Source organism: Ranitomeya imitator, chromosome 8 (genome assembly GCF_032444005.1).
Source record: "Ranitomeya imitator isolate aRanImi1 chromosome 8, aRanImi1.pri, whole genome shotgun sequence".
In the NCBI taxonomy this organism is placed as follows: Eukaryota; Metazoa; Chordata; class Amphibia; order Anura; family Dendrobatidae; genus Ranitomeya; species Ranitomeya imitator.
Window position 1 is genome coordinate 53,734,107 of NC_091289.1, and position 25,105 is coordinate 53,759,211.

General features: G+C 42.0%; 1 protein-coding gene across 1 annotated transcript; it reads left to right on the top strand.

Moving 5' to 3' along the window:
* The first annotated feature begins 428 nt into the window (after positions 1–428).
* LOC138647709 (chondroadherin-like) lies at positions 429–22,301 on the top strand. Its single transcript, XM_069736929.1, has 4 exons — positions 429–529; positions 3,847–4,286; positions 7,965–8,566; positions 21,398–22,301. Exons 2-4 carry the CDS (start codon positions 3,857–3,859, stop codon positions 22,214–22,216), a joined length of 1,851 nt encoding a protein of 616 aa, XP_069593030.1. The 5' UTR covers positions 429–529; positions 3,847–3,856; the 3' UTR covers positions 22,217–22,301.
* The last annotated feature ends 2,804 nt before the right edge of the window (positions 22,302–25,105 follow it).

The window sequence follows — 25,105 nt, forward strand, 5'->3', positions numbered from 1 at the left end:
TGCTTCACAGAGGTACTTCTTTGCTACTCTATTCTTAAGGGGCTGAACATTGGTATTTTTTTGGCAGTTCTGGGTGGTAAATGTGGGGAGGTAATATAAGTGGTAGGTGATGTGTGCAGTATTTAGGTCCGTATTCATCTGGGCTTTATCAGAACTGTATCTAGGTTTAGTTTGCGGCTCTAAGCCTATCTAAGTAATGTGTTTATTCCCAGCATCCCACTATTTCCCTTCACTGACATGAAGGGTTGATGATTACTAAAAAAAAAAAAAAAGACAGGACAAATTCTCACAATCAGCAAAACGGAAAAATAGGTTTCCTAAAAGTTTCCCGTGACTTTCACTCATTAAACAAAAGTCCTGACAATGGCAGGAAAGAATGTGAACCCTCCATATCCTTCTTACTTCCTCCCGTTCATGCGTTAGTAAAACAAAGTTGTTCAATCGTCCTGTTCTTATGTGAGAAAGTAGAGAAGAGAATCCTCATCCGACAAGCTGCGGAGCTCACCGGGAGATATTCTGCGCAGTATTGGTAAGATGCCTCAAAATATGATAATATTATATGTTCATGCATGTGAAGAAGCCTGGGCGAATTCGGATTTGACATTGGAGGGGGTTAGACATATTAAACAGCACAGAGGACAGGCTGCTGAAAGCAGGAGGCTTCCATTTCTCTGTGTGGCTGCAGTACTTTGCACCATTAGGGCTCACGTACACATACATTATGGCTTCATACTAGTACCAAATATTACGGAGCTTTCATATGTGTATAATTACATTATCTAGAGACTTTCATATCACTTTGTGTTTTTATTAGGTTTATGTAGAGGTAAATTTACCCCTGTATGAAAAAATAGTTTGCTAAACTTTACAGCAGGCGTCTCAAACTCGGCTCGGTTACGGTAAATGGCCTGCCTATAAAAATTTTGGGGGCCACATTCTTTGCAGGACAAAGTAACATTTTTAGTGATATAATTTTTTTTTCTGTACACCTTCTTGATCATTTTCTTTACCATTTTTGCCGAGCTTATTTAATTTTTTTAAAATGGCGTTCGTTATGGTTATGGTAGTTTTATAGCTTGGGTCGTTATGGATGTGGCGATGACAAACGTGCACTTTTTGTTTTGTTTACTTTAGTTTATATATAAAACAGCATTTTTAGTGGCAAAATAATTTTTAATGCTTTATTTTGAATTTTATTTTTTACATTTTTACAATTTTGTTTCCCCCAATTGGCTACATACAGTAGCATTGTCTTACAATTAGCACCATAGAGCAATTCTGGCAAACATCTTGTAGTAATGTGCCCCATCCTGGACCCTTCTTGTAATAATCTGCCCATCTTGATCCCCATCTTGTAGTAATGCCTCATACTGGTTCCCTTCTTGTAGTAATGTCCCATCCTGCTTCCCATCTTGTAGTAATGTGCCCCATCCTAGTACTCATCTTGTAGTAATGCCCCATCTCTGTCCCCTTCATGTAAAAATGTGCCCATCCTTGTCTTCATCTTGTAGTAGTGCCCCATTCTGATCCCCATCTTGTAGTAATGTCCCCTTATTGTGGCGTTATTCACATAAACATAAAAAAATTCTACTCACCTGTCCTCCTTTCCGCACATGAGGCCCACAGGCACTGAAGACAACTTGACGATTGCAGCCCAGTCCAGAGGCCGCCTGTGTCAGCGCTGTGTCCATGGAAATGTATTGCTGTGCAGAGTCCAGCTCGCTGCACGGCAATACTGAGGCCAGCAGCTGACATCGGGATGCCCGGCATGGCAGTAACATCATAAGCCGGCACGCCAATGTCAGCTGCTGGCCGGCGCCTGACATTGGTATTGCTGTGCACAGAGTTTGTCCAAGAAGGCACATTCAACTGAAATAAAGCGCTGCCATCTGTGACCCCTGAACCGGGCTATGATTGTCAAAGGGTCTAAAGTGCCTGCGGGCCACATGAAGCAGCCTAAGGGGCCGCATGCAACCTGAGGGCCACGTGTTTGAGACTCCTGCTTTACAGGATGTCAAAAGACTTTGATCCATGTATATAGTTCTGTACTGGAAGGATTGCTGATAATCCGATTTAAAAAAATACTAATAAACTTTATATGTATACATATATACCTGTAAATGCTTTTGGTGTGTTTTTGAAAAGATAGCAATATACTAATCATAGCGCAGTTCATTTTTGGATTCTAGAAAGTGCTGAGAGGAAATGCTGAAGAAAACGTATCATTCATAAAATGAGAGGTCTCCAATATTAAGGTTGTATAAAATGTGAATATATGAGAGCGCACTGACCGAAGGTGACCCTGCCATTCATCATTGCTTATATTGGCTGAATGGAAAGAAGGGTCATACAGAAATTTAAAGGGGTTATCCAGGACTATTTTATGCTTTTACTATGGGCCTTAGAACTATCAGGCAGGTAGTTCCTGACTACCCGACGCAGACTCAGAGTGGTCACATACCACTCCTGCCAGCAATTCTACTGCTTCGTATTAACAGAGCAGCTCGTCCTCTTCAGGGTTGCTCTGTTGACATTCAGCAGAATCAGCATGACATCAACAGTCACTCGCCGTCAACAGATCAGAGTGGACGAGAAGCCGCTGCTCTGTGGACATGATGTCAGTCGAAGCCACAGAATCACCATTAGTAGCGGTCTCTGCCAGCAGACATTAGTGGCGGGCAGAACAGTTTTTAGGTCCAGAGTAAAAAAATAAAATATACCTCAATGTATGTAAGTGCAGAGCAGGAGAGGGTCCCGATTGTTCAGCCACATCTTCATGGGAAGCTATATAGATAAATGCCTAGCTCAGAAACAAGGGCCATGCCTCAGTTTCTACAAAGTACAAGAAGCTACAGCAAAACCAAAGAAATGAGTCGGAGCATAATATATAACACGCGGTTTCTCCACAAATTCAACAAGAAATGACACTTTAAATCATTACTCCCTCATAAAATCGCACATTTTGCAAAATTTGGTGTTGTCTCAAATATTCATTGGCTTCATCAGTTGAGCTTGAGATAAAAGACATCAAATAACTTGGACTGGCTTAGGGTTTGTTGACTGGAATGTTTGACTGTATGTTAGAAATATGGCCAAGTCAAGAGAGTAGTTAAAAAAGTTAAGAAAAGAGATCACTGCCTTGCACAAACAAGGAAAAGATATAAATGCATTGAATGTTCCTAGACATACAGAAGGAAGCATCATTCACAAGTTCAGAGTTACAGGAACACAGGTTATGCTCACTGGACAATGCGGAAAGATGAACCTAGCACCAGCTGCCACCAGTTTCCTTAGGAGGCAGGTGGTGAAGAACTCTAGGATGGTGTAACGGTCACAATTGCCTGACATGCACTATTCAGAAAATCTTTGGTGGAATTTGAAGAAGGAGGTTGCAACAAACCTAAGAATATTAGTGACCTGGAGGCCATTGTTGAGGAGGAATGGGCTGAGATTCCTTAGGAACACTTCCAGAAGTTGGTGTCTGACTATACATCATGTTTACAACAGGTCAGAGTAACCAAAAGGGCTCTACTAGCTACTAAAAATGCTTGGGTTGAATCATTTTGAGACTGCAGTAGTCATTAAAAGTGGCATTTTGTGTTGAATTTGGAGAAACCACTTGCCGGTTGTGTTGAGCTATTTAAATTGTGTTTTGTTTTATTGCAAACAGCAGAATATTGGTCAACTTTGCTAAAAAAAAATAATAATTTGCTGTGTGATAATTTAATGATTTTGATTGCAAATGTAAAATATTAGTTCCAGTGAAGTAGAAGGTTGAAAAGATTTTAAAAAAGAAGTTTAGTAATCAATCGTCATGTTTAATCGATTTCTGTTTTGTCTGTACAGGTAATTAACTATGGATTGGCCAGCTCTGATGCTTCTAGGATTGTTTGCAAATACCTGGGTTTCAGCAGAACAATTTACTCCCTGCCCTGAAAAGTGTACCTGTCTTACTGCTGAGCACCACGTCAAATGCACTTACGGCAATCTCACAACTATACCACCCGACGTATCCAACAGCACAATAGAGCTTCACATGGATTACAACAACTTAACGTTCCTTCAGCAGAGTTTTCACCAGGATCTGCCAGAGATGAGAGCCCTCTTTTTAAGAAATTGTAATATCCAAACCATCAAGCCAGATACATTCCAGAAAGTGACTGGCATACAACACCTGTATTTAGACGCCAATGAGATCCAGGAATTGGAGAATGGCACCTTTGAAGATCTGAGCAATTTGCTTTATTTGTATCTACAGAAGAATAAAATCGTCCATCTGCAGCCAGGTACTGTAGACATATCCATCTACCAAATACTGCATCCTATCCTTATGTGTCTTTGTAAGCAGCTCTGAGGGACATGACCTGATCATGGTCAGGCGTTTGTGACCCTTTTCGGTGATTGTAAAAAAAGAAACAAAAAAAAAAACTTGAATTCAATATATTTTTACGAACAATTCTTTGCTTTGTCATAAATTTTTGACATGTTTTTCTAGCGTGCTTTCTTTTTTTATTATATCAAAGTCCATAGCAAAAAGTGGAAAAGAACACCATGTTAAATATTTCGAATTAAAAAAAAATAGGAAAACAATAAAAAAAAACAATCAAAGAAGTGAAGAGGTGGCACACTGCTTTCCGGTAAAAAAAAACAAACTTGTTTATACAATACATCAAGATTAAAATTGTGGAGGCGGGGGAGTCAGTTCTGTGGTGGACGACGGCCGTTTCGCGTGCTTCTTACGCTTCAACGGGTCCCCACACCAAAACAAAAAGTTCAATGCCATCAATGCATTGCTAATGTCTGACTACAATATATATTTTTTTCAAAAATGCTCATTGAAAAAAACAACAACCTGTGACATTTTTTGTTAAAAATGCTGTGTGTGAATGCACATTTAAAGAGACACAGGCTACTATTCATCAAGACTGCTAGTTTTTTTGGCAGTTTTAATAAGTGGAAGAGGTGCCAACTTCACTAAGAGGCTGGCGAGCATTGCTCATAATAAATGGGCCCCCCCCCCGTCTCTCCAGGGCCCCGGCATTTGCCCGGGTGCTGACGCCAGCCCTGGCTCATATAATTTATGTGACTTTTGTAGACTATTGTCAGGTGGTCTTCACTGTGCTTTGTCCTACCTTCAAGCATTTTAGTGGCATTTGCCAGGAATAGACTAAATGTGCCAAAAAGCACAATTTCGAATTTTGCACAAAAATTGTGTTTTACTCCATAATTTTGTCTCCCTGATGAATCCAGGGCCTCAGTCCAGACTAAAATAGAAAGTTTTTCAGCCCATCTCACGTTGCAGTCAAGGGGCACTATTATGATCTGGCTATAAAATAAAGAAATGCTAAGTCAGTATGGGGTACACCTACTGCGTATAGTCACATAAAGACCCTGATTCCAGTGATGTGTCACGTGCTCGGCTGCTTGCTTTGATTTTGATACAATCACAGTTTTCTCTGTTGCAGATATATCAGTGTTCAGAATGCTGAGCCCAGAATAACCCCACCCACTCTTCTGATTGGCTACTTTCTCTGTGCCATGTGCAAAAGCAAAAAGTTGCCAAACAGTGGTGGGAACGGAGGTTACATAGAAGAGGGGAACCTGTAATGATAATCTCCTTCTGACAAAACACTGATTTTATTGAAACAGCAGCACACAGCCCAGTGACACATTTCTGGAATCAGAGTCTTAGACCCTACATCATGCTGCTCTCAGATTACCGTACGTAGCAAAAATCTGCTGACAGATTCCCTTTAATGATCCATGTTAAAAATAACTCACAACAATAAAAAAATAAAGAATATTCTAATGGACAAAGAAATTACTTCTTTTAGCTAGTTTGTCCATCAGATTGTCAAGTTTTTATATTACGTCTTAACATATTATAATAATAATAATAATAATAATAATAAATAATAGTAATAAGAATGTAAAATAATTTTAAGAATATGGTGATGACAAGAGCCAGGCAATCTTTATTTGGATATATACACAGTTAAACAGATTTTCAACCTACATGTAGTTTTTTTCTCAGCCACGTGCATGAGGAGAACTTTGACAAGGGGGAATTGGCAAGAATGGTTATGGACAAACACTCTCATGATATTCAAATAACCTTTGCATCTTCTTTTCATGATCGTGGCGGAATTTTTATATTATTTCCATACTACCAAGGACCAGTAAAATACATTTTATTATTTGTTCCCCTGTCCATAACAAACAATTATTTTGATATAATTGGACACAGTTTTTCTTCTTTTTACGAGGGCAGGGCTAGTATTAGCGATTTGGAATGGAAGTGGGGTTTTTATGGTTTAGAGCTGTTTTTTTTAAGTCTTTCATATCCAGCGAAGAGTTTGACTGAATCTATATATATAATTGTCTAAGGGGTACTTCTGTCTGTTTTTCCGTCTGTAACGGAAATCGCAACAAATCAGTGACCGGCTTCAGGGCCGTATTTAAGAGTTTCTGCTGCGGTCGGTCGGGAGGTGACCCAGGACTTAAATAAATAATAAATAAAAAAAACCTTGCTCAGGTGCTGCCCCCCGCATCGTCCCGCCCTAGGCACGTGCCCTCAAGTGCCTAGTGGCAAATATGGACCTGACTGGCTTAGTCCGGCCGCGAATTGGCCCCATCCTACTCCCCCCCAGTCAGTGCCAATGCCTATGCAGCATCAATAGTAAAAAGATATGTTAAAAATAATAATTAAAAAATGGTGCTATTCTCACCTTTTGCCGTCCACCGATGCGCACGATGCTGCCGCCAGCTTCCGTTCCCAGAGATGCATTGCGAAATTACCCAGATGACTTAGCGGTCTGGGAACTGAAGCTGCCGGCTGCATCGCGCGCATCGGGACAGCTTCAGTGGACGCCGGAGGGTGAGTATATAGCTATTTTTTTTTTGTTAACAGGGTGGTGCCCACACTGCTATATACTACGTGGACTGTGTTATATACTGCGTGGGCTGTGTTATATTCTATGTGGCTGTGCTATATACTGCGTGGGCTGGGTTATATACTGCGTGGACTGTGCTATATACTGTGTGGGCTGTGCTATATATTACGTGGGCTGTGTTATATACTACATGGTCTTTGCTATATATTACGTGGGCTGTGTTACTGTATATACTACGTGGGCTGTTATGTACTACATGGGCTGTGCTATATATATTACGTGGCTGCTATATACTACGTGGGCTGTGTTATATACTATGTGGGCTGTGTTATATACTACGTGGGCTGTGTTATATACTATGTGGCTGCTACATACTACGTGGGCAGTGTTATATACTGTGTGGGCTGTGTTATATGCTACGTGGGCTGTGTTATATACTGCGTGGCTGCTACATACTACGTGGGCTGTGTTATATACTGCGTGGGCTGTTCTATACTATGTGGGCTGTGCTATAACTACGTGGCTGTGCTATATACTACGTGGGCTGTGCTATATACTATGTGGCTGCTATATACTACGTGGCTATGCTATATATTAGTGGCTGTGCTACATACTACGTGGCTGTCTTTGTTATATACTACGTGGCTGTGTTATATAGTACGTGGCTGTGCTATATACTATGTGGCTGCTATATACCATGTGGCTATGCTATATATTAGTGGCTGTGTTATATACTACGTGGCTGTGCTATATACTACGTGGCTGTGCTATATACTACGTGGCTGTGCTAAGCGCGACGTACATACATACATACATATTCTAGAATACCCGATGCGTTAGAATCGGGCCACCATCTAGAAGTCACATATTATCGCTCATGGAGCCCGATTAAACAAGCAACTATTTGCAGAATTTTGATGCAAAACTATTTGAAATGCCAGCCTTGATGAATTGGGCCATGGTTTGGAAATAGGATGGTTATCCAAATATTTTTTGCCATGTAGTGTCTCTAATAAATGTTTGATGATCCCAATCCATGATAATGACGCCATATGCATTTCTTTCTTGCAGATATATTTTCACCACTGAAAAATCTTATTGCGCTCTACTTGACGGACAATTTACTGGCAGAAATATCTGATGGGTCCTTAAATGGTCTGACCCAATTACGTTGGCTTGATTTAGGGTTTAATATGATCTCTAACATATCTAAGGAAGCTTTCAAAGCCTCAGTTTATCTTCGAAAACTGGATCTGCAAAACAACCTCCTCACCAGTGTCCCTCCCTTTAAATCTATAATCAGTCTTCAGGTTCTGCGCCTGAGTGGAAACCGAATCCGAAAACTGTCATCTACTTCCTTTAGTAGAAACCTTAAATCTGTGAGCGAACTGTATGTTGACAACATGGGACTCAAAAGAGTGTCAAGCTTAGCCCTTAGGAGACTGCGCAGACTTGATGTGCTTGACTTACGGAACAACAGCTTGACATCTCTCTCTGTATCTAAACTTAAGAGCTCCACAACCATCTACCTTACTGGCAACCCTTGGAAATGTGACTGCTCCATTGCTGAACTCTACATTCGATTACTAATGGGTAAAAAAAATGATCCCGAGCAGGAGGTACAGTGCAAAAGCCCCAAAGGTTTGGAGGACAGAAGCTTGACTACAATTAATGTAAGTGTAATAAACTATGTAGGGTCTTCAATGTATTGAAGGACCATTTCATAGGCTGCTTCAACAAGACCAAGGGGTCCATTTAAAAAATAAAATCTGGCACCAGTTTAAACTATAGACTTTTAAGACTAGGATAAGGCTGATTAGATTCCACAGAAGAAGCCTAGCATTTATCAGTAACATACTTTATGGCTCTAAAATAGAAATAGACTTTCAGGCTATGTGCACACGTATATTGGTCCACTGCGGATTTTTCCGCAGCGGATTTGATAAACGCTGCGTTTTTGCTGCAGATTTATCACGGATTTACCGAGGATTTACCGCGGTTTTTCTGCGGATTTCACTGCGGTTTTACAACTGCGGTTTTCTATAGGAGCAGCTGTAAATCCGCTGCAGAATCCGCAGAAAGAAGTGACATGCTGCGGAATGTAAACCACTGCATTTCTGTGCGTTTTTTTCCACAGCATGTGAACAGCGTTTTTTGTTTCCCATAGGTTTACATTGTAATGTAAACTCATGGGAAACTGCTGCGGACCCGCAGCGTTTTTCGCATCGTGGGCACATACCCTTACGGGCAACAGGTTTACATAGATCACAAGCCAGCATCTAAAAAAAAGGCTAGATATTAATACATTTTTTCATGTACTGTACACATATCTAGAGTGGATAAATGGTCCGTGTCATCCAGGATTTTATTATTTATCATGCTTTGCTTATATAGCACCATTAATTACGCAGCACATTACAGACATGATCATCGCTGTCTCCATTGGAGCTCACAATCTAAATACCCTGTCTTTGAAGTGCTGGAGAAACCAGAGAACCTGGAGGAAACCAATGCATAAATGTGGAGAACATACAAACTCCTTGCAGATGTTCCTGGTGGGATGTGAACCTGGGACCCCAGCGCTGCACATCAGTGCTAACCACTGAGCCACTTTGTGTGGCTCAGGCAGTTCCAAAACGTAATGGCAACATTAAGAAACCATTTTTTGTCTATCTCCGCCCTTCTCTGACTCTGGTAAAGCCAGAGCTATCAATAATAGAAGAGGAGGGCAGAGATCGATTGAGAACAAATAGATGGGAAGGCGCATGGAGCACATTAGCATATTTGAGTAAAGGTTTCTGGCAAATGCAACAATGGATTTGAACACAAAAAGTACACTTTTTATTAGTGCTACCTCCCTACAAGATGTTGTGCTTGCTTTGGTAATTTTCTGCTGGCACACTCCCTTAGGCCGGTTTCACATGTCAGTGGCTCCGTACGTGAGGTGACAGTTTCCTCACGTACCGGAGACACTGACACACGTAGACACAGTTAAATCAATGCATATGTGCAGATGTCATTGATTTTTTGCGGACCGTGTCTCCGTGTTTGGCCGTGTGCCAAACACGGAGACATGTCAGTGTTCGTGGGAGTGCATGCATTACACGGACCCATTGTCCGTGTGCAGTCCGTGTGCCTCGCAGGAGACAGCGCTACTGTAAGCGCTGTCACCCCCACTGGTGCTGAAGCCGCGATTCATATCCTCCCTGCAGCAGCGTTTGCTGTAGAGAAGATATGAATAATCGTGTTTAAAATAAAGCTCCATGTCCCCCCCCCCGCTGTTCTTAAAATACTCACCCGGCTCCCTCGCTGGCTGGTGCTGCTTCCTGTCCTGGCCGCACCTTCTACTGTATGAGCGGTCACGTGGGGCCGCCCATTACAATCATAGGGGTGGAGCCGCATATTCATTACTGTAAATGAGCGGCCCCACGTGACCGCTCATACAGTAGAAGGTGCGGCCAGGACAGGAAGCAGCGCCAGCCAGCGAGGGAGGCGGGTGAGTATTTTAATAACAGCAGGCGGGCGCACAGGGGGTGGGAGGGGGTGGGCACATGGATATTTATTTTAAACACGATTATTCATATCTTCTCTACAGCAAACGCTGCTGCAGGGAAGATATGAATCGCGGCTTCAGCACCAGATGCAGGGGACAGCGCTAAACTTTAGCGCTGTCTCCCGCACGGTGCGTGTGATACCCAGTGGGCACACGGGCGGCACACGTGTGCCACACTGATGTGCCACAGAAACGCACCAACACATGGACACGGATAATTCCGATACCGATTTTTCCGGTACCGGAATTATCTGGACTTGTGAGACTGGCCTTAAGGCTATGTGCACATGCTGCGGATCTGCAGCTGTTTTCCATGCGTTTACAGTACCATGTAAACCTATGGAAAACAAAATCCGCAGTGCACATGCGGAAAAAAAACACGCGGAAATGCAGCGGTTTACATTCCGCAGCATGTCAATTCTTTGTGCGGATTCTGCAGCGGTTTACATCTGCTCCTCAATAGGAATCCGCAGGGGTAAAACCGCAGGTGGAAACCGCACAAAAATCGTGGTAAATCCGCAGTGCGGTTTACCTGTGGATTTACCAAAATCAGTGCGGAAAAAATCAGCACACCATTCCGCAGCGTGTACACATACCCTTAAATTACCATTAGTCACCTGTTAAATCCATTTATCACCTTTTCATATTACATTGCCCATATAATTGCAAGTCAACTGGTGGGGTCCAGGTCCTGGGAGCCCCACTGATTGCTCAAAGACCCGTCCACCCATCCGAGAGGTGCAGAGCTTTAGAGACTGTAGCACACATCTTCTGGCTGAGAAAGTATAGGATTCGTAGTATACTATCCTCATACACGTCAGCAGGGTGTGCAATGAGACATGTAGCTAAACCCCCTGTCTTCTTTAAGAAAAGAGGCTGTAAAATTGTAACCTTTTGATGATTGCAGATGTGACAGGAAAGGGTGAAACTATAGGATGCAATAACAGGAGCATTTCAGAATATATAACTGCACAGAGCATGAAACACAAATAGTCTGCAATACACAGGTAACATGAGGAATTATACAAACTGATGATTACCTACTTAGTACAACAAACGTATTGATAAACACAGGATTATAACACATAGATAGTGCTTACCAACTATGCTTAGAGCAGGCTGTTTAAAGGCAAGGTGCCGCGTTTTATTTTTTTGTATTAAAAATGATTGTTTATATAAACAATTATTTTTAATATAAATTTACATTTTTTTACTTTAACATTTGTTTATTATTATTTTTTTTTCAGCCACTGGGCACCACCATTTTGCTTTGCAGGAGTGTAAGTGTAGCTGCACGACACTCTGCAAATACGGCAGCCCTGGGCATAGACATCTGCGGTCGGCATCCGACCCTATACTTTGCATTGAGCTGCTCCCTGCTGTGATCTGGCCACGCCCCCTGAGCTGTCCACATCACAGCAGAGGCAGGAGGTCGGCGCCATCTTTCTGGAGCTCACAGTGTATCTGTGAGCTCGTTTCCCAGTATAATTGCAGGAGCCCTGCGGTTATAGGAGGAGGAGACCAAGGACGGGAGGGAGAAGACTCAGCAGCGGAGCAGTGAAGTATCAGTGGGGGAGGGGGTGAGGCAATCTAATCCTATCCTTTGTTATGCTGACTCTTAGCAGTGTATCTCCTCCCATGTGTGTTACTGTGCTGACTGTGTATCTACTCCTCTCCTGTGTGATACTGTCTGCTGAGCCATGTATCTAATCCTATCTTGTGTGATACTGACTGAGCTGTGTATCTAATCCTCTCCTGTGTGATACTGTCTGCTGAGCCATGCATCTCATCCTATCCTGTGTGATACTGACTGAGCCATGCATCTAATCCTGTGCTAGGGAGACATGTGCACAACAGCTTAGCGGTGCCAGGGTAGGTTCCCAAACCGTAGTGATAAAATAGAGCAAAACCCGGCACTCAACTTAGCAGTGAAGTATGTGGTAGATTTATTGATCCCAATATACAACAAAGACGTTTCGGTCCCAGTCCGGGACCTTCATCAGTAACGTATAAGGGAATGTGCTATGATGAGAGAAACGGCTGTGTATGCCCGTAATAAGAGCGAATGTTAAATGGAAATTTTTTCAGTTGTGGGTGGGACATAACCTGTGCCCCCGAGAGGTGCTGCGCCCCCTGATAGTATAAACTCATATGATCTCTAGCGTGGGAATTTTTCTGAATTGTTTCTCTCTAGAGTTCATATGAGTTTATACCAGCAGGGGGCGCAGCACTGCAAGTCTACCATGCTACGTTCCCCTGCATTCCATTCATTCCCCAGATTTTACAGTCAGGAGCACAGCTGCACTAGCAGGCTCCTGGCTGTAAATTTTTTTAACCCCTCCAGATGGATTTACAGCGTGTGACGTGACTGAGCGCCGGAAAGGTATGGGATATTGTTGGTTTTTAATTTTTTTTCTTTTACAGAACAAGGGTCGTCATTTGCATTAAGAGTATAATAAACTATTACAACACCCTGTGTCTTTATTTCAATAAAATACTTTTTTTCCTAATGTGTGTGTGTTTTATTAACCATTTACTACTATTGGATTAATAATGGATATGTGTCTTCTTGACAACTCTCCATTATTAACCAGGCTTAATGTCACCTTACAATAGCAAGGTGGCATTAACTCTTTATTACCCCATATCCCACCGCTACAGGGGTGTGGAAAGAGAGAGGCTAAGTGCCAGAACAGGCGCATCTTCCAGATGTGCCTTTTCTGGGTTGGCTGGGGGCAAGAGGTTTTTAGCCAGGGGGGGGGGCAATATCCATGGTCCCTCTCTAGGCTATTAATATCTGCCCTCAGTCACTGGCTTTCCCACTCTGGCGGAGAAAATTGCGCAGGAGCCCACACCAGTTTTCTCTGTGAATTAACCCTTTATTTTAACAGCTACAGCCCCCAAATTTTGCACACACACACTACTAACATAATGGTTTACTGTATGTAAACCATGTCTCATATCCTGTCGGGTTTGGGAAGGAGATAGCAAAAGCTGGCAATTGAATTAACGGCTTTTCTGCTATCTTGTGCTGTATGAAATATAAATATATGTGTCTCACTGACATATATATATATACATACAGTTAGGGCCAGAAATATTTGGACAGTGACACAATTTTCGCGAGTTGGGCTCTGCATGCCACCACATTGGATTTGAAATGAAACCTCTACAACAGAATTCAAGTGCAGATTGTAACGTTTAATTTGAAGGGTTGAACAAAAATATCTGATAGAAAATGTAGGAATTGTACACATTTCTTTACAAACACTCCACATTTTAGGAGGTCAAAAGTAATTGGACAAATAAACATAACCCAAACAAAATATTTTTATTTTCAATATTTTGTTGCAAATCCTTTGGAGGCAATCACTGCCTTAAGTCTGGAACCCATGGACATCACCAAACGCTGGGTTTCCTCCTTCTTAATGCTTTGCCAGGCCTTTACAGCCGCAGCCTTCAGGTCTTGCTTGTTTGTGGGTCTTTCCGTCTTAAGTCTGGATTTGAGCAAGTGAAATGCATGCTCAATTAGGTTTAGATCTGGAGATTGACTTGGCCATTGCAGAATGTTCCACTTTTTGGCACTCATGAACTCCTGGGTAGCTTTGGCTGTATGCTTGGGGTCATTGTCCATCTGTACTATGAAGCGCCGTCCAATCAACTTTGCAGCATTTGGCTGAATCTGGGCTGAAAGTATATCCCGGTACACTTCAGAATTCATCCGGCTACTCTTGTCTGCTCTTATGTCATCAATAAACACAAGTGACCCAGTGCCATTGAAAGCCATGCATGCCCATGCCATCACGTTGCCTCCACCATGTTTTACAGAGGATGTGGTGTGCCTTGGATCATGTGCCGTTCCCTTTCTTCTCCAAACTTTTTTCTTCCCATCATTCTGGTACAGGTTGATCTTTGTTTCATCTGTCCATAGAATACTTTTCCAGAACTGAGCTGGCTTCTTGAGGTGTTTTTCTGCAAATTTAACTCTGGCCTGTCTATTTTTGGTATTGATGAATGGTTTGCATCTAGATGTGAACCCTTTGTATTTACTGTCATGGAGTCTTCTCTTTACTGTTGACTTAGAGACAGATACACCTACTTCACTGAGAGTGTTCTGGACTTCAGTTGATGTTGTGAACGGGTTCTTCTTCACCAAATTAAGTATGCGGCGATCATCCACCACTGTTGTCATCCGTGGACGCCCAGGCCTTTTTGAGTTCCCAAGCTCACCAGTCATTTCCTTTTTTCTCAGAATGTACCCAACTGTTGATTTTGCTACTCCAAGCATGTCTGCTATCTCTCTGGTGGATTTTTTCTTTTTTTTCAGCCTCAGGATGTTCTGCTTCACCTCAATTGAGAGTTCCTTTGACCGCATGTTGTCTGCTCACAGCAACAGCTTCCAAATGCAAAACCACACACCTGGAATCCACCCCTGACCTTTTAACTACTTCATTGATTACAGGTTAACGAGGGAGACGCCTTCAGAGTTAATTGCAGCCCTTAGAGTCCATTGTCCAATTACTTTTGGTCCTTTGAAAAAGAGGACGCTATGCATTACAGAGCTATGATTCCTAAACCCTTTCTCCGATTTGGATGTGGAAACTATCATATTGCAGCTGGGAGTGTGCACTTTCAGCCCATATTACATATATAATTTTATTTCTGAACATGTTTTTGTAAACAGCTAAAATAACAAAACTTGTGTCACTGTCCAAATATTTCTGGCCCTAACTGTATATATATATAGATATATACAGTGGGGCAAAAAAGTATTTAGTCAGTCAGCAATAGTGCAAGTTCCACCACTTAAAAAGATGAGAGGCGTCTGTAATTTACATCATAGGTAGACCTCAACTATGGGAGACAAACTGAGAAAAAAAAAATCCAGAAAATCACATTGTCTGTTTTTTTATCATCTTTTTTGCATTTTATGGTGAAAAATAAGTATTTGGTCAGAAACAAACAATCAAGATTTCTGGCTCTCACAGACCTGTAACTTCTTCTTTAAGAGTATCCTCTTTCCTCCACTCATTACCTGTAGTAATGGCACCTGTTTAAACTTGTTATCAGTATAAAAAGACACCTGTGCACACCCTCAAACAGTCTGACTCCAAACTCCACTATGGTGAAGACCAAAGAGCTGTCAAAGGACACCAGAAACAAAATTGTAGCCCTGCACCAGGCTGGGAAGACTGAATCTGCAATAGCCAACCAGCTTGGAGTGAAGAAATCAACAGTGGGAGCAATAATTAGAAAATGGAAGACATACAAGACCACTGATAATCTCCCTCGATCTGGGGCTCCACGCAAAATCCCACCCCGTGGGGTCAGAATGATCACAAGAACGGTGAGCAAAAATCCCAGAACCACGCGGGGGGACCTAGTGAATGAACTGCAGAGAGCTGGGACCAATGTAACAAGGCCTACCATAAGTAACACACTACGCCACCATGGACTCAGATCCTGCAGTGCCAGACGTGTCCCACTGCTTAAGCCAGTACATGTCCGGGCCCGTCTGAAGTTTGCTAGAGAGCATTTGGATGATCCAGAGGAGTTTTGGGAGAATGTCCTATGGTCTGATGAAACCAAACTGGAACTGTTTGGTAGAAACACAACTTGTCGTGTTTGGAGGAAAAAGAATACTGAGTTGCATCCATCAAAACACCATACCTACTGTAAAGCATGGTGGTGGAAACATCATGCTTTGGGGCTGTTTCTCTGCTAAGGGGCCAGGACGACTGATCCGGGTACATAAAAGAATGAATGGGGTCATGTATCGTAAGATTTTGAGTGCAAACCTCCTTCCATCAGCAAGGGCATTGAAGATGAAGCGTGGCTGGGTCTTTCAACATGACAATGATCCAAAGCACACCGCCAGGGCAACGAAGGAGTGGCTTCGTAAGAAGCATTTCAAGGTCCTGGAGTGGCCTAGCCAGTCTCCAGATCTCAACCCTATAGAAAAACTTTGGAGGGAGTTGAAAGTCCGTGTTGCCAAGCGAAAAGCCAAAAACATCACTGCTCTAGAGGAGATCTGCATGGAGGAATGGGCCAACATACCAACAACAGTGTGTGGCAACCTTGTGAAGACTTACAGAAAACGTTTGACCTCTGTCATTGCCAACAAAGGATATATTACAAAGTATTGAGATGAAATTTTGTTTCTGACCAAATACTTATTTTCCACCATAATATGCAAATAAAATGTTAAGAAAACAGACAATGTGATTTTCTGGATTTTTTTTTTCTCAGTTTGTCTCCCATAGTTGAGGTCTACCTATGATGTAAATTACAGACGCCTCTCATCTTTTTAAGTGGTGGAACTTGCACTATTGCTGACTGACTAAATACTTTTTTGCCCCACTGTATATATAGCGAGAGAGACTGTATATATGTTTTCAAGAATATTTGAGCCCATGGATCCATTCTATATCCATTTTGAAAGCCGGCGATAAAATCTCGCCGTACGGATGCCATACGGATTACATACGGAGGTTTACATGCACAAAATACGCAGCCACACCCTGCCTACGAATGACATACGGTTTTGGGATAATTTCTGCGTATTATGCATGTAAAATACGGACCGTATTTCCCTACGCTGAGTGTGACGCCGGCCTAACTCTGCAGTCACCAACAAAATGGCTTCTCACTGTGTTCCTGAATATCATCCTCTCTTATCCCTTAGCAAACACCCAGAAGGGGAGGAGAGGAGACGTCACACATGTCAACAGACTCCGCCCATAATTACTGCAGTGCTGTAATGTGAGCTAGTTGTACACTAGGTTTTTGTCAAATTTCATTAGCTGCTCCCCCCTAGTGTTTTAAAGTGGAAATGCCAAACCTTTTCAAATTATTTTTCATATTTTACTAAATTATAAACAAATAATATTTTTTAAGAAAATGTAAACATTAATTCTTTACATTTTTCCCATCGCTGGAAAAAAAACATTTTTTTGATGGCACCTTCCCTTTAGACCGGTTTCACACGTCAGTGGCTCCGATATGTGAGGTGACAGTTTCCTCACGTACCGGAGCCACTGACACACATAGACGCATTAAAATCAATGCATCTGTGCAGATGTCATTGATTTTTTGCGGACCGTGTCTCCGTGTGCCAAACACGGAGACATGTCAGTGTTCGTGGGAGCGCACGGATTACACGGACCCATTAAAGTCAATGGGTCCGTGTAAAACACGTACCGCACACGGACGTTGTCCGTGTGCCGTGCAGAAGACAGCGCTCCAGTAAGCGCTGTCCCCCCACATGGTGCTGAAACCGCGATCCATATCTTCTGTGCAGCAGCGTTTGCTGCAGAGAAGATATGAATAATCCATTTTTTTGTGGTTTTTTGTGTATAAAATAAAGGTCCTTGTCCCCACCCCCTGTGCGCCCCCCCCCCCCCCGCTGTTCTGAAAATACTCACCCAGCTCCCTCGTTGGCTGTCGCTGCTTCCTCTCCTGGCCGCTCCTTCTACTGTATGCGGTCACGTGGGGCCGCCGATTACAGTCATGAATATGCGGCTCGACCTCCCATAGGGGTGGAGCCGCATATTCATTACTGTAAATTGCTCTGCCATGCACCCAAACAGTGGTTTACCCCCACATATGGGGTATCAGCGTACTCAGAACAAATTGTACAACAACTTTTGGGGTCCATTTTCTCCTGTTACCCTTGGTAAAATAAAACAAATTAGAGCTGAAGTAAATTTTTTGTGAAAAAAAGTTAAATGTTCATTTTTTTTTAAACATTCCAAAAATTCCTGTAAAACACCTGAAGGGTTAATAAACATCTTGAATGTGGTTTTGAGCACCTTGAGGGGTGCAGTTTTTAGAATGGTGTCACACTTGGTTATTTTCTATCATATAGACCCCTCAAAATGAATTCAAATGTGATGTGGTCCCTAAAAAATATTGGTGTTGTAAAAATGAGAAATTGCTGGTCAACTTTTAACCCTTATAACTCCCTAACAAAAAAAAAATTTGGTTCCAAAATTGTGCTGATGTAAAGTAGACATGTGGGAAATGTTACTTATTAATTACTAGCTGAAGAGCCCGGCGTTGCCTGGGCATAGTAAATATCTGTGGTTAGTTATAGCACCTCACTTCTCTTATTTTCCCATCACGCCTGTCATTTTCCCAATCACATCTTTCATTTTCCCCCTCACATCTCTCATTTTCTCCCTCACACCTCTCATTTTCTCCCTCACTCCTCTCATTCCCCCCTAACACTTGTAATTTCAACCTCACATCTGTCATTTTCTGATCACTCCACAATTTTTCCTCACTCCTCTCATTTTGCACTCACACCTTTTCATTTTCACCTCACACCTCTCATTTTCACCTCATCACCTCAGTATATACATGTTTGTCATCTCCCTTATATATAGTATACATCTGTATGTCATCTCCTGTATATAGTATATACCTGCTGTGTGTCATCTCCCCTATATATAGTATATACCTGAATGTCATCTCCTATATATAGTATATACCTGTATGTCATCTCCTCCTGTATATATATACCTGTGTGTCATCTCCCCTGTATATATCTGTGTGTCATCTCCTCCTGTATATAGTATATACCTGTAGGTCATCTGCTCCTGTATATAGTATATACCTGTGTGTCATCTCCTCCTGTATATAGTATATACCTGTATGTGATCTCCTCCTGTATATGTGTGTACCTGTATGTCATCTCCTCCTCTATATAGTATATACCTGTGTGTCATCTCTCCTGTATATAGTATATATCTGTGTGTCATCTCCCCTGTATATAGTATATACCTGTGTCATCTCCTCCTGTATTAGACCTCGTTCACACGTTATTTGCTCAGTATTTTTACCTCAGTATTTGTAAGCTAAATTGGCAGCCTGATAAATCCCCAGCCAACAGGAAGCCCTCCCCCTGGCAGTATATATTAGCTCACACATACACATAATAGACAGGTCATGTGACTGACAGCTGCCGTATTTCCTATATGGTACATTTGTTGTAGTTTGTCTGCTTATTAATCAGATTTTTATTTTTGAAGGATAATACCAGACTTGTGTGTGTTTTAGGGCGAGTTTCGTTTGTCAAGTTGTGTGTGTTGAGTTGCGTGTGGCGACATGCATGTAGCGACTTTTGTGAGATGAGTTTTGTGTGGCAACATGCGTGTAGCAACTTTTTGTGTGTCGAGTTGCATGTGACAGGTTAGTGTAGCAAGTTGTGTGCAGCAAGTTTTGCGCATGGCGAGTTTTGCGCGTGGCGAGTTTTATGTGTGGTGCCTTTTGAGTATGTACAAGTTTTGTGTGAGGCAACTTTTGCATGTGTTGCAACTTTTGCGCATGTGGCAATTTTTCCGCGTGTGCAAGTTTTGCGTGTGGCGAGTTTACCATGAGGTGAGTTTTGCACTTGTGGCGAGTTTTGCAAGAGCCTAGTTTTTGCATGTGGCGAGTTCTGCGCATGGCGAGTTTTGAGTGGCGACTTTTGTGTTTCGACTTTTATGTGGCGAGGTTGGTGTATTTGTGGTGAAATGTGTGCTGAGGGTAATATGTGTTCAAGCACGTGGTAGTGTGTGGCGCATTTTGTGTGTGTTCATATCCCCGTGTGTGGTGAGTATCCCATGTCGGGGCCCCACCTTATCAACTGTACGGTATATACTCTTTGGCGCCATCGCTCTCATTCTTTAAGTCCCCCTTGTTCACATCTGGCAGCTGTTAATTTGCCTCCTACACTTTTCCTTTCATTTTTTCCCATTATGTAGATAGGGGCAAAATTGTTTGGTGAATTGGAAAGCGCGGGGTTAAAATTTCACCTCACAACATAGCCTATGACGCTCTCGGGGTCCAGACGTGTGACTGTGCAAAATTTTGTGGCTGTAGCTTCGACGCCTCCAACACTTTTCCTTTCACTTTTTTCCCCATTATGTAGATAGGGGCAAAATTGTTTAGTGAATTGGAAAGCACGGGGTTAAAATTTCACCTCACAACATAGCCTATGATGCTCTCGGGGTCCAGACGTGTGACTGTGCAAAATTTTGTGGCTGTAGCTGCGACAGTGCAGATGCCAATCCCGGACATACACACACATATACACACACACACACACATTCAGCTTTATATATTAGATTTTGTGTGACATATCTCTGTGATTTAAGGGCATAAAAATTCAAAGTTGGAAAATTGCAAAATTTTCAGCAAACTTCCGTTTTTTTTTCACAAATAAACGCACGTTATATCTAAGAAATTTTACCACTATCATGAAGTACAATATGTCACGAGAAAACAATGTCAGAATCGCCAAGATCCGTTGAAGCGTTCCAGAGTTATAACCTCATAAAGGGACAGTGGTCAGAATTGTAAAAATTGGCCTGGTCATTAACGTGCAAACGACCCTTGGGGCTTAAGGGGTTAAATTAAAATAATATAACTCACCCGTTAAATCCCCCCACAGAGATCTAGTAGTCTCAGATAATCTTGGCTGCCTTGCTTATGAGGGTGGTTTCTTTTAGCAGTGCAGGGGTTAATATCTTTTTCTCTTGATGGCTGCTGGAGCCTTCCAGCTTTGATGGTGTGAGCTGTTCAGTATTGGACACTCTCCTCTCCTATATATACTTGACTCTGGCAATCAGAATTGCCAGGGTTAGGTTGAGTCTGCCCTGGTTCAGGAGTGTGGAGGAGTTTGTTGCTGGAGGAGGCGTTTGGAGTGTTTTTTTGTATACTAATCTTCATCCTCTCCCATTTGTTTTCTGTTCCTTTCTTCACTCCCTGAGGTTCCGCTCTGTTGTTAGTGAGTGCATATTTGGCTACAACTGTCCTTGATCAACTGCAGCCAATCAGCAGCTGCAGTAGTGGACAACCCCTTTAAGATCAGTATTTTAATGGCAAAATATGCCAAAGCAATTGACAAAAAGTATAAGCAATTGATATAAGAAAGTAATTGAAATGATATATTTCTCTTTTCTTACAGATATTGAACTTCAATTGCAAATCCTTTGCTGTCGACGCAACGACCTTTCTACCAGCAAACCAAACTGAAGGACAATTCATAAATACATCTCCATCAGTGGTGACTGGCAATAAAGAACTTACCAAAACCACAATTACACCAACATCTACTACATGGATTAACATAATAGAGGAAGATCCATGTTTTGCTGATGACATAGCAAACATCTTAGTGAAACCAGCAGGGGAGGATTCTCTTGATGTCTCATGGTCTAGCTTCAGAGACTACAGATACTTCCAGATAGATTACTCATCTGTTGACCACCGGGATACACTGTACATCTCAGGGAAACAAACTCAAGCGCAACTTTTCCATCTGTTTCCTGGTACAACCTACTCAGTCTGCATTATCCCTCACAATAAGGACATTACGACTTGTGAAACCCCAAAATCCAAGCAATGTGCAAGTGGGGAAACCAGTGCACCGTCGGAGACCGCGTATCATAGCCATTCTCAACCCAAAACCTCCACCTCTCCATTCGCGATTATAGGTTCAGCCGTGGCTGGAGTGGTGATTTTAGTGGCGGCCATCATCACCGGCTATGTCCTGCGTTCAAGTAACTTTCAGTTCCAACGATATCACAATGACGAGGAAATAGAAGGCAGCAAGGAAGATGAAACCGATCCATACAAATGGGGCGGAGAGTATGAAAATATAGATGAAGACAGACATGTATATGTCACTTCATCCAGCCTATGGGGAATGGATAACGAAAAACTTGATGGTAGCCTTGCCGAGTCAATATCCTTACCTTCTGTTCCAAAGTATGTTTCACTCTGATTTTTCTGTAGGTTGAGTAACATGTAGCGATCTTAAAACTGTTACACTTTTACTAATGAAAATTATTAAAAATTAAACCACCGTACATCAACTGATCTTCAGAAAGCTCCAGTGCTCTAAAGTGTTCAACCGGGAACTAATACTTTGACAATCATCCAGGGAGACCAACAGGAAGATAGTTCTATTTTCATTAATATTTTTACTAGCAAATCCCAGAACAAAATGCAGCGGCCCTGTCCTCGATATGACTGAGGGTCTTCTATTTTGCAGTGTCCATCAGAGATATGTGGGTTCTCCCAATGTATGCCACAATAAAGGCGTACAGTAGTCTGCTGATTTATTTCATACAGCAAAAAAAAATTAAAAATGCCCAACAGAGGCCACACGCTTGTCCATATTGCGGATGTGTGGAGGAGCTGTGTGTTATTACATGTAGTGTCCCGAGTCGATATAATGGATGATGATAATAACACAAGCTGTGTTTTTCTTTGTATTTTCAGTTCAGAAAATAGCTCAAGAGCACTTGCAAATTGACTTTGATTGGCCATTTTGCATGCGGACTGAAAATATGCTCGTCTCAACCAATCCTTAATATGTCTGTCGAGTGTACCGCAAGCCTATCGACACACATTAGATACACCACCATTATACGTCACTCTCCCTATAGTTGGTGCACCCCTCTAACTTTCTCTTCCAGTAGTCACAGGAATCCTCCTGGGTTCTCCATGTGCCTATACTAATGCCTCCAGCAGTAAATCTAACCCTTTTAAAGACCCAAAACAGGGTTCAGACTTATTTCAGTAGATTTAGATATCAAGATTGCTTAAAGAATGCTCACTTGGATGGGACAAAAGTAACAAGAGAACAATCTCCTTTATGTGAAAATCAGAGACCACTTTTGCCACCATGCTGAATACTTTTTAAAAGACTTAATAAGATGTTAGAAAAATCTAAGATCCCAGGCCACTTTTAGCTGAAGGGATAGGGGGCACTGCATATGCCATCCCCAACAGAGGGAGGATGTTCATCTGGGTTGTACCTAAGCATACGCTCAAAAAAATTAAATGAAAGATTTGGATGGTTCATAGTGATGAGTGAACGTGCTGGGATAAGGTGTTATGAAAGCATGCCTATGTGCCAACAGTGTCTTTGGCGTAGTCAAAAAATATGAGACCCCACGGCTGCATGTTTCGCGGCTGTTAAGCAATCCCTGCATGTTAGACAGCCGCGAGACATGCAGCCGTGGGGACTCGAACACATTTTCGAGCACGCCGAAGATACTGGGTTAGCACACGAGCATGCTTGGATAACACCTTACCTGAGCATGTTCGCTCATCAGTAATGGTTAACTATCCAACTGAAGAATGTCAGCATATCCAAGGTTATCCTGAGACTATAAAGTTTGCAGGAAAGATATATATCTTGGTACCGTGTTAGCCAGTATAGAAAAATATGTAGAATTGAGAGTCGTAAGTGGATGATACGTTTTAATGGCTAACTGAAAAGATGGTAACAAATTGCAAGCTTTCGAAACTACTCAGGTCTCTTCATCGGGCAAAGACTAAAAGAAATTCTGAAGAATCACATATTTATACACAACATAGCACAGGAAAATGCCACAGACAAGACAGATGACGTGAAGCAGAATTACCATTATGTGAGTGATAAACAGTTATGTCCACCACCATCATTAAGCTGCAAAACAATAAAATAGAGATATCCCTGTATCAGAAGCCAATCGCCCGTCCAACATAACCTTAAATGGGACAGTTTCCATCAAAAACACATAAAAAAACTCTATTGTCTACAGCCAAGCCATCAGATACAATCGTGTATGTTCCGACCCCATGGATAGGGATGAACACCTTGGTCGCCTCAGAAAGACCTTTTTGAATCAGGGCTACCATCCAAGAGCAATTGAAAATCAGATTACAAGAGCCACCAGAATATCAAGGAATCACCTGCTACATTTCAAAGCTAAAGAAGAAAACAACCAGGTGCTCCTAGTGGTCACCTACAATCCAAATCTGGAGGTGCTAAGGGGAGCTGCACGGAAATTACAACCTTTACTACAAAAATATATTTGTTCTTATCTCTTTACTACAAAAAGATGCCAGACTGAAACCATTTTTCCAGATCCCCCACTTGTGTGTTTTAGGCAGCCCCCAAATCTAAGAAGCATCATTGTCAGAAGCTCCCTGTCCTCTCCAACAGCTGCAGGAACCTTTCCTTGCAACCAGAAAAAATGTAAAATCTGTCCATTTATAATGAACACGGACAAGATAAAGATCCCAAATTCACATCAGGACTACAAGATACCAGGTACTTTCAGCTGCGTCACCTGTACTGTGGTGTACTTAATTATTTGTACTAAATGTCCAACTGGGGGTCTGTATGTGGGGGAGACAGGGCAGAAACTGAGAACAAGGATGAACTCTCATCGCCATACAATAAGAGAAAAAAGAATGGATCTACCTGTGGCAATACATTTTTGTCTCCCTGATCATAGCATTATGGACATGAAATTACTTGTATTAAAAGGTAACTTCAAATCTCAGAGAGACAGAAGAGTCTGGGAATATAAACGGATGATGACCTTTGAGACTCTCCGTGCAGGAATGAATGTGTCACATGGATTTGTCTTTTTTACATTAAGGAATTTGCTCCTCAGACCATGTGGGGTCATCATAAGAGAACCAGACCCCAATCAGAGGACAATAAAACATTCCTTATCTATGAACTCTTCCAATATTTATGGACATAACAGTTTATCACTCACATAATGGTAATTCGGCTTCACGTCACCTGTCTTGTCTGTGGCATTTTCCTGTGCTATGTTGTGCATAATTATGTGATTCTTCAGAATTTCTTTTAGTCTATGACTGATGA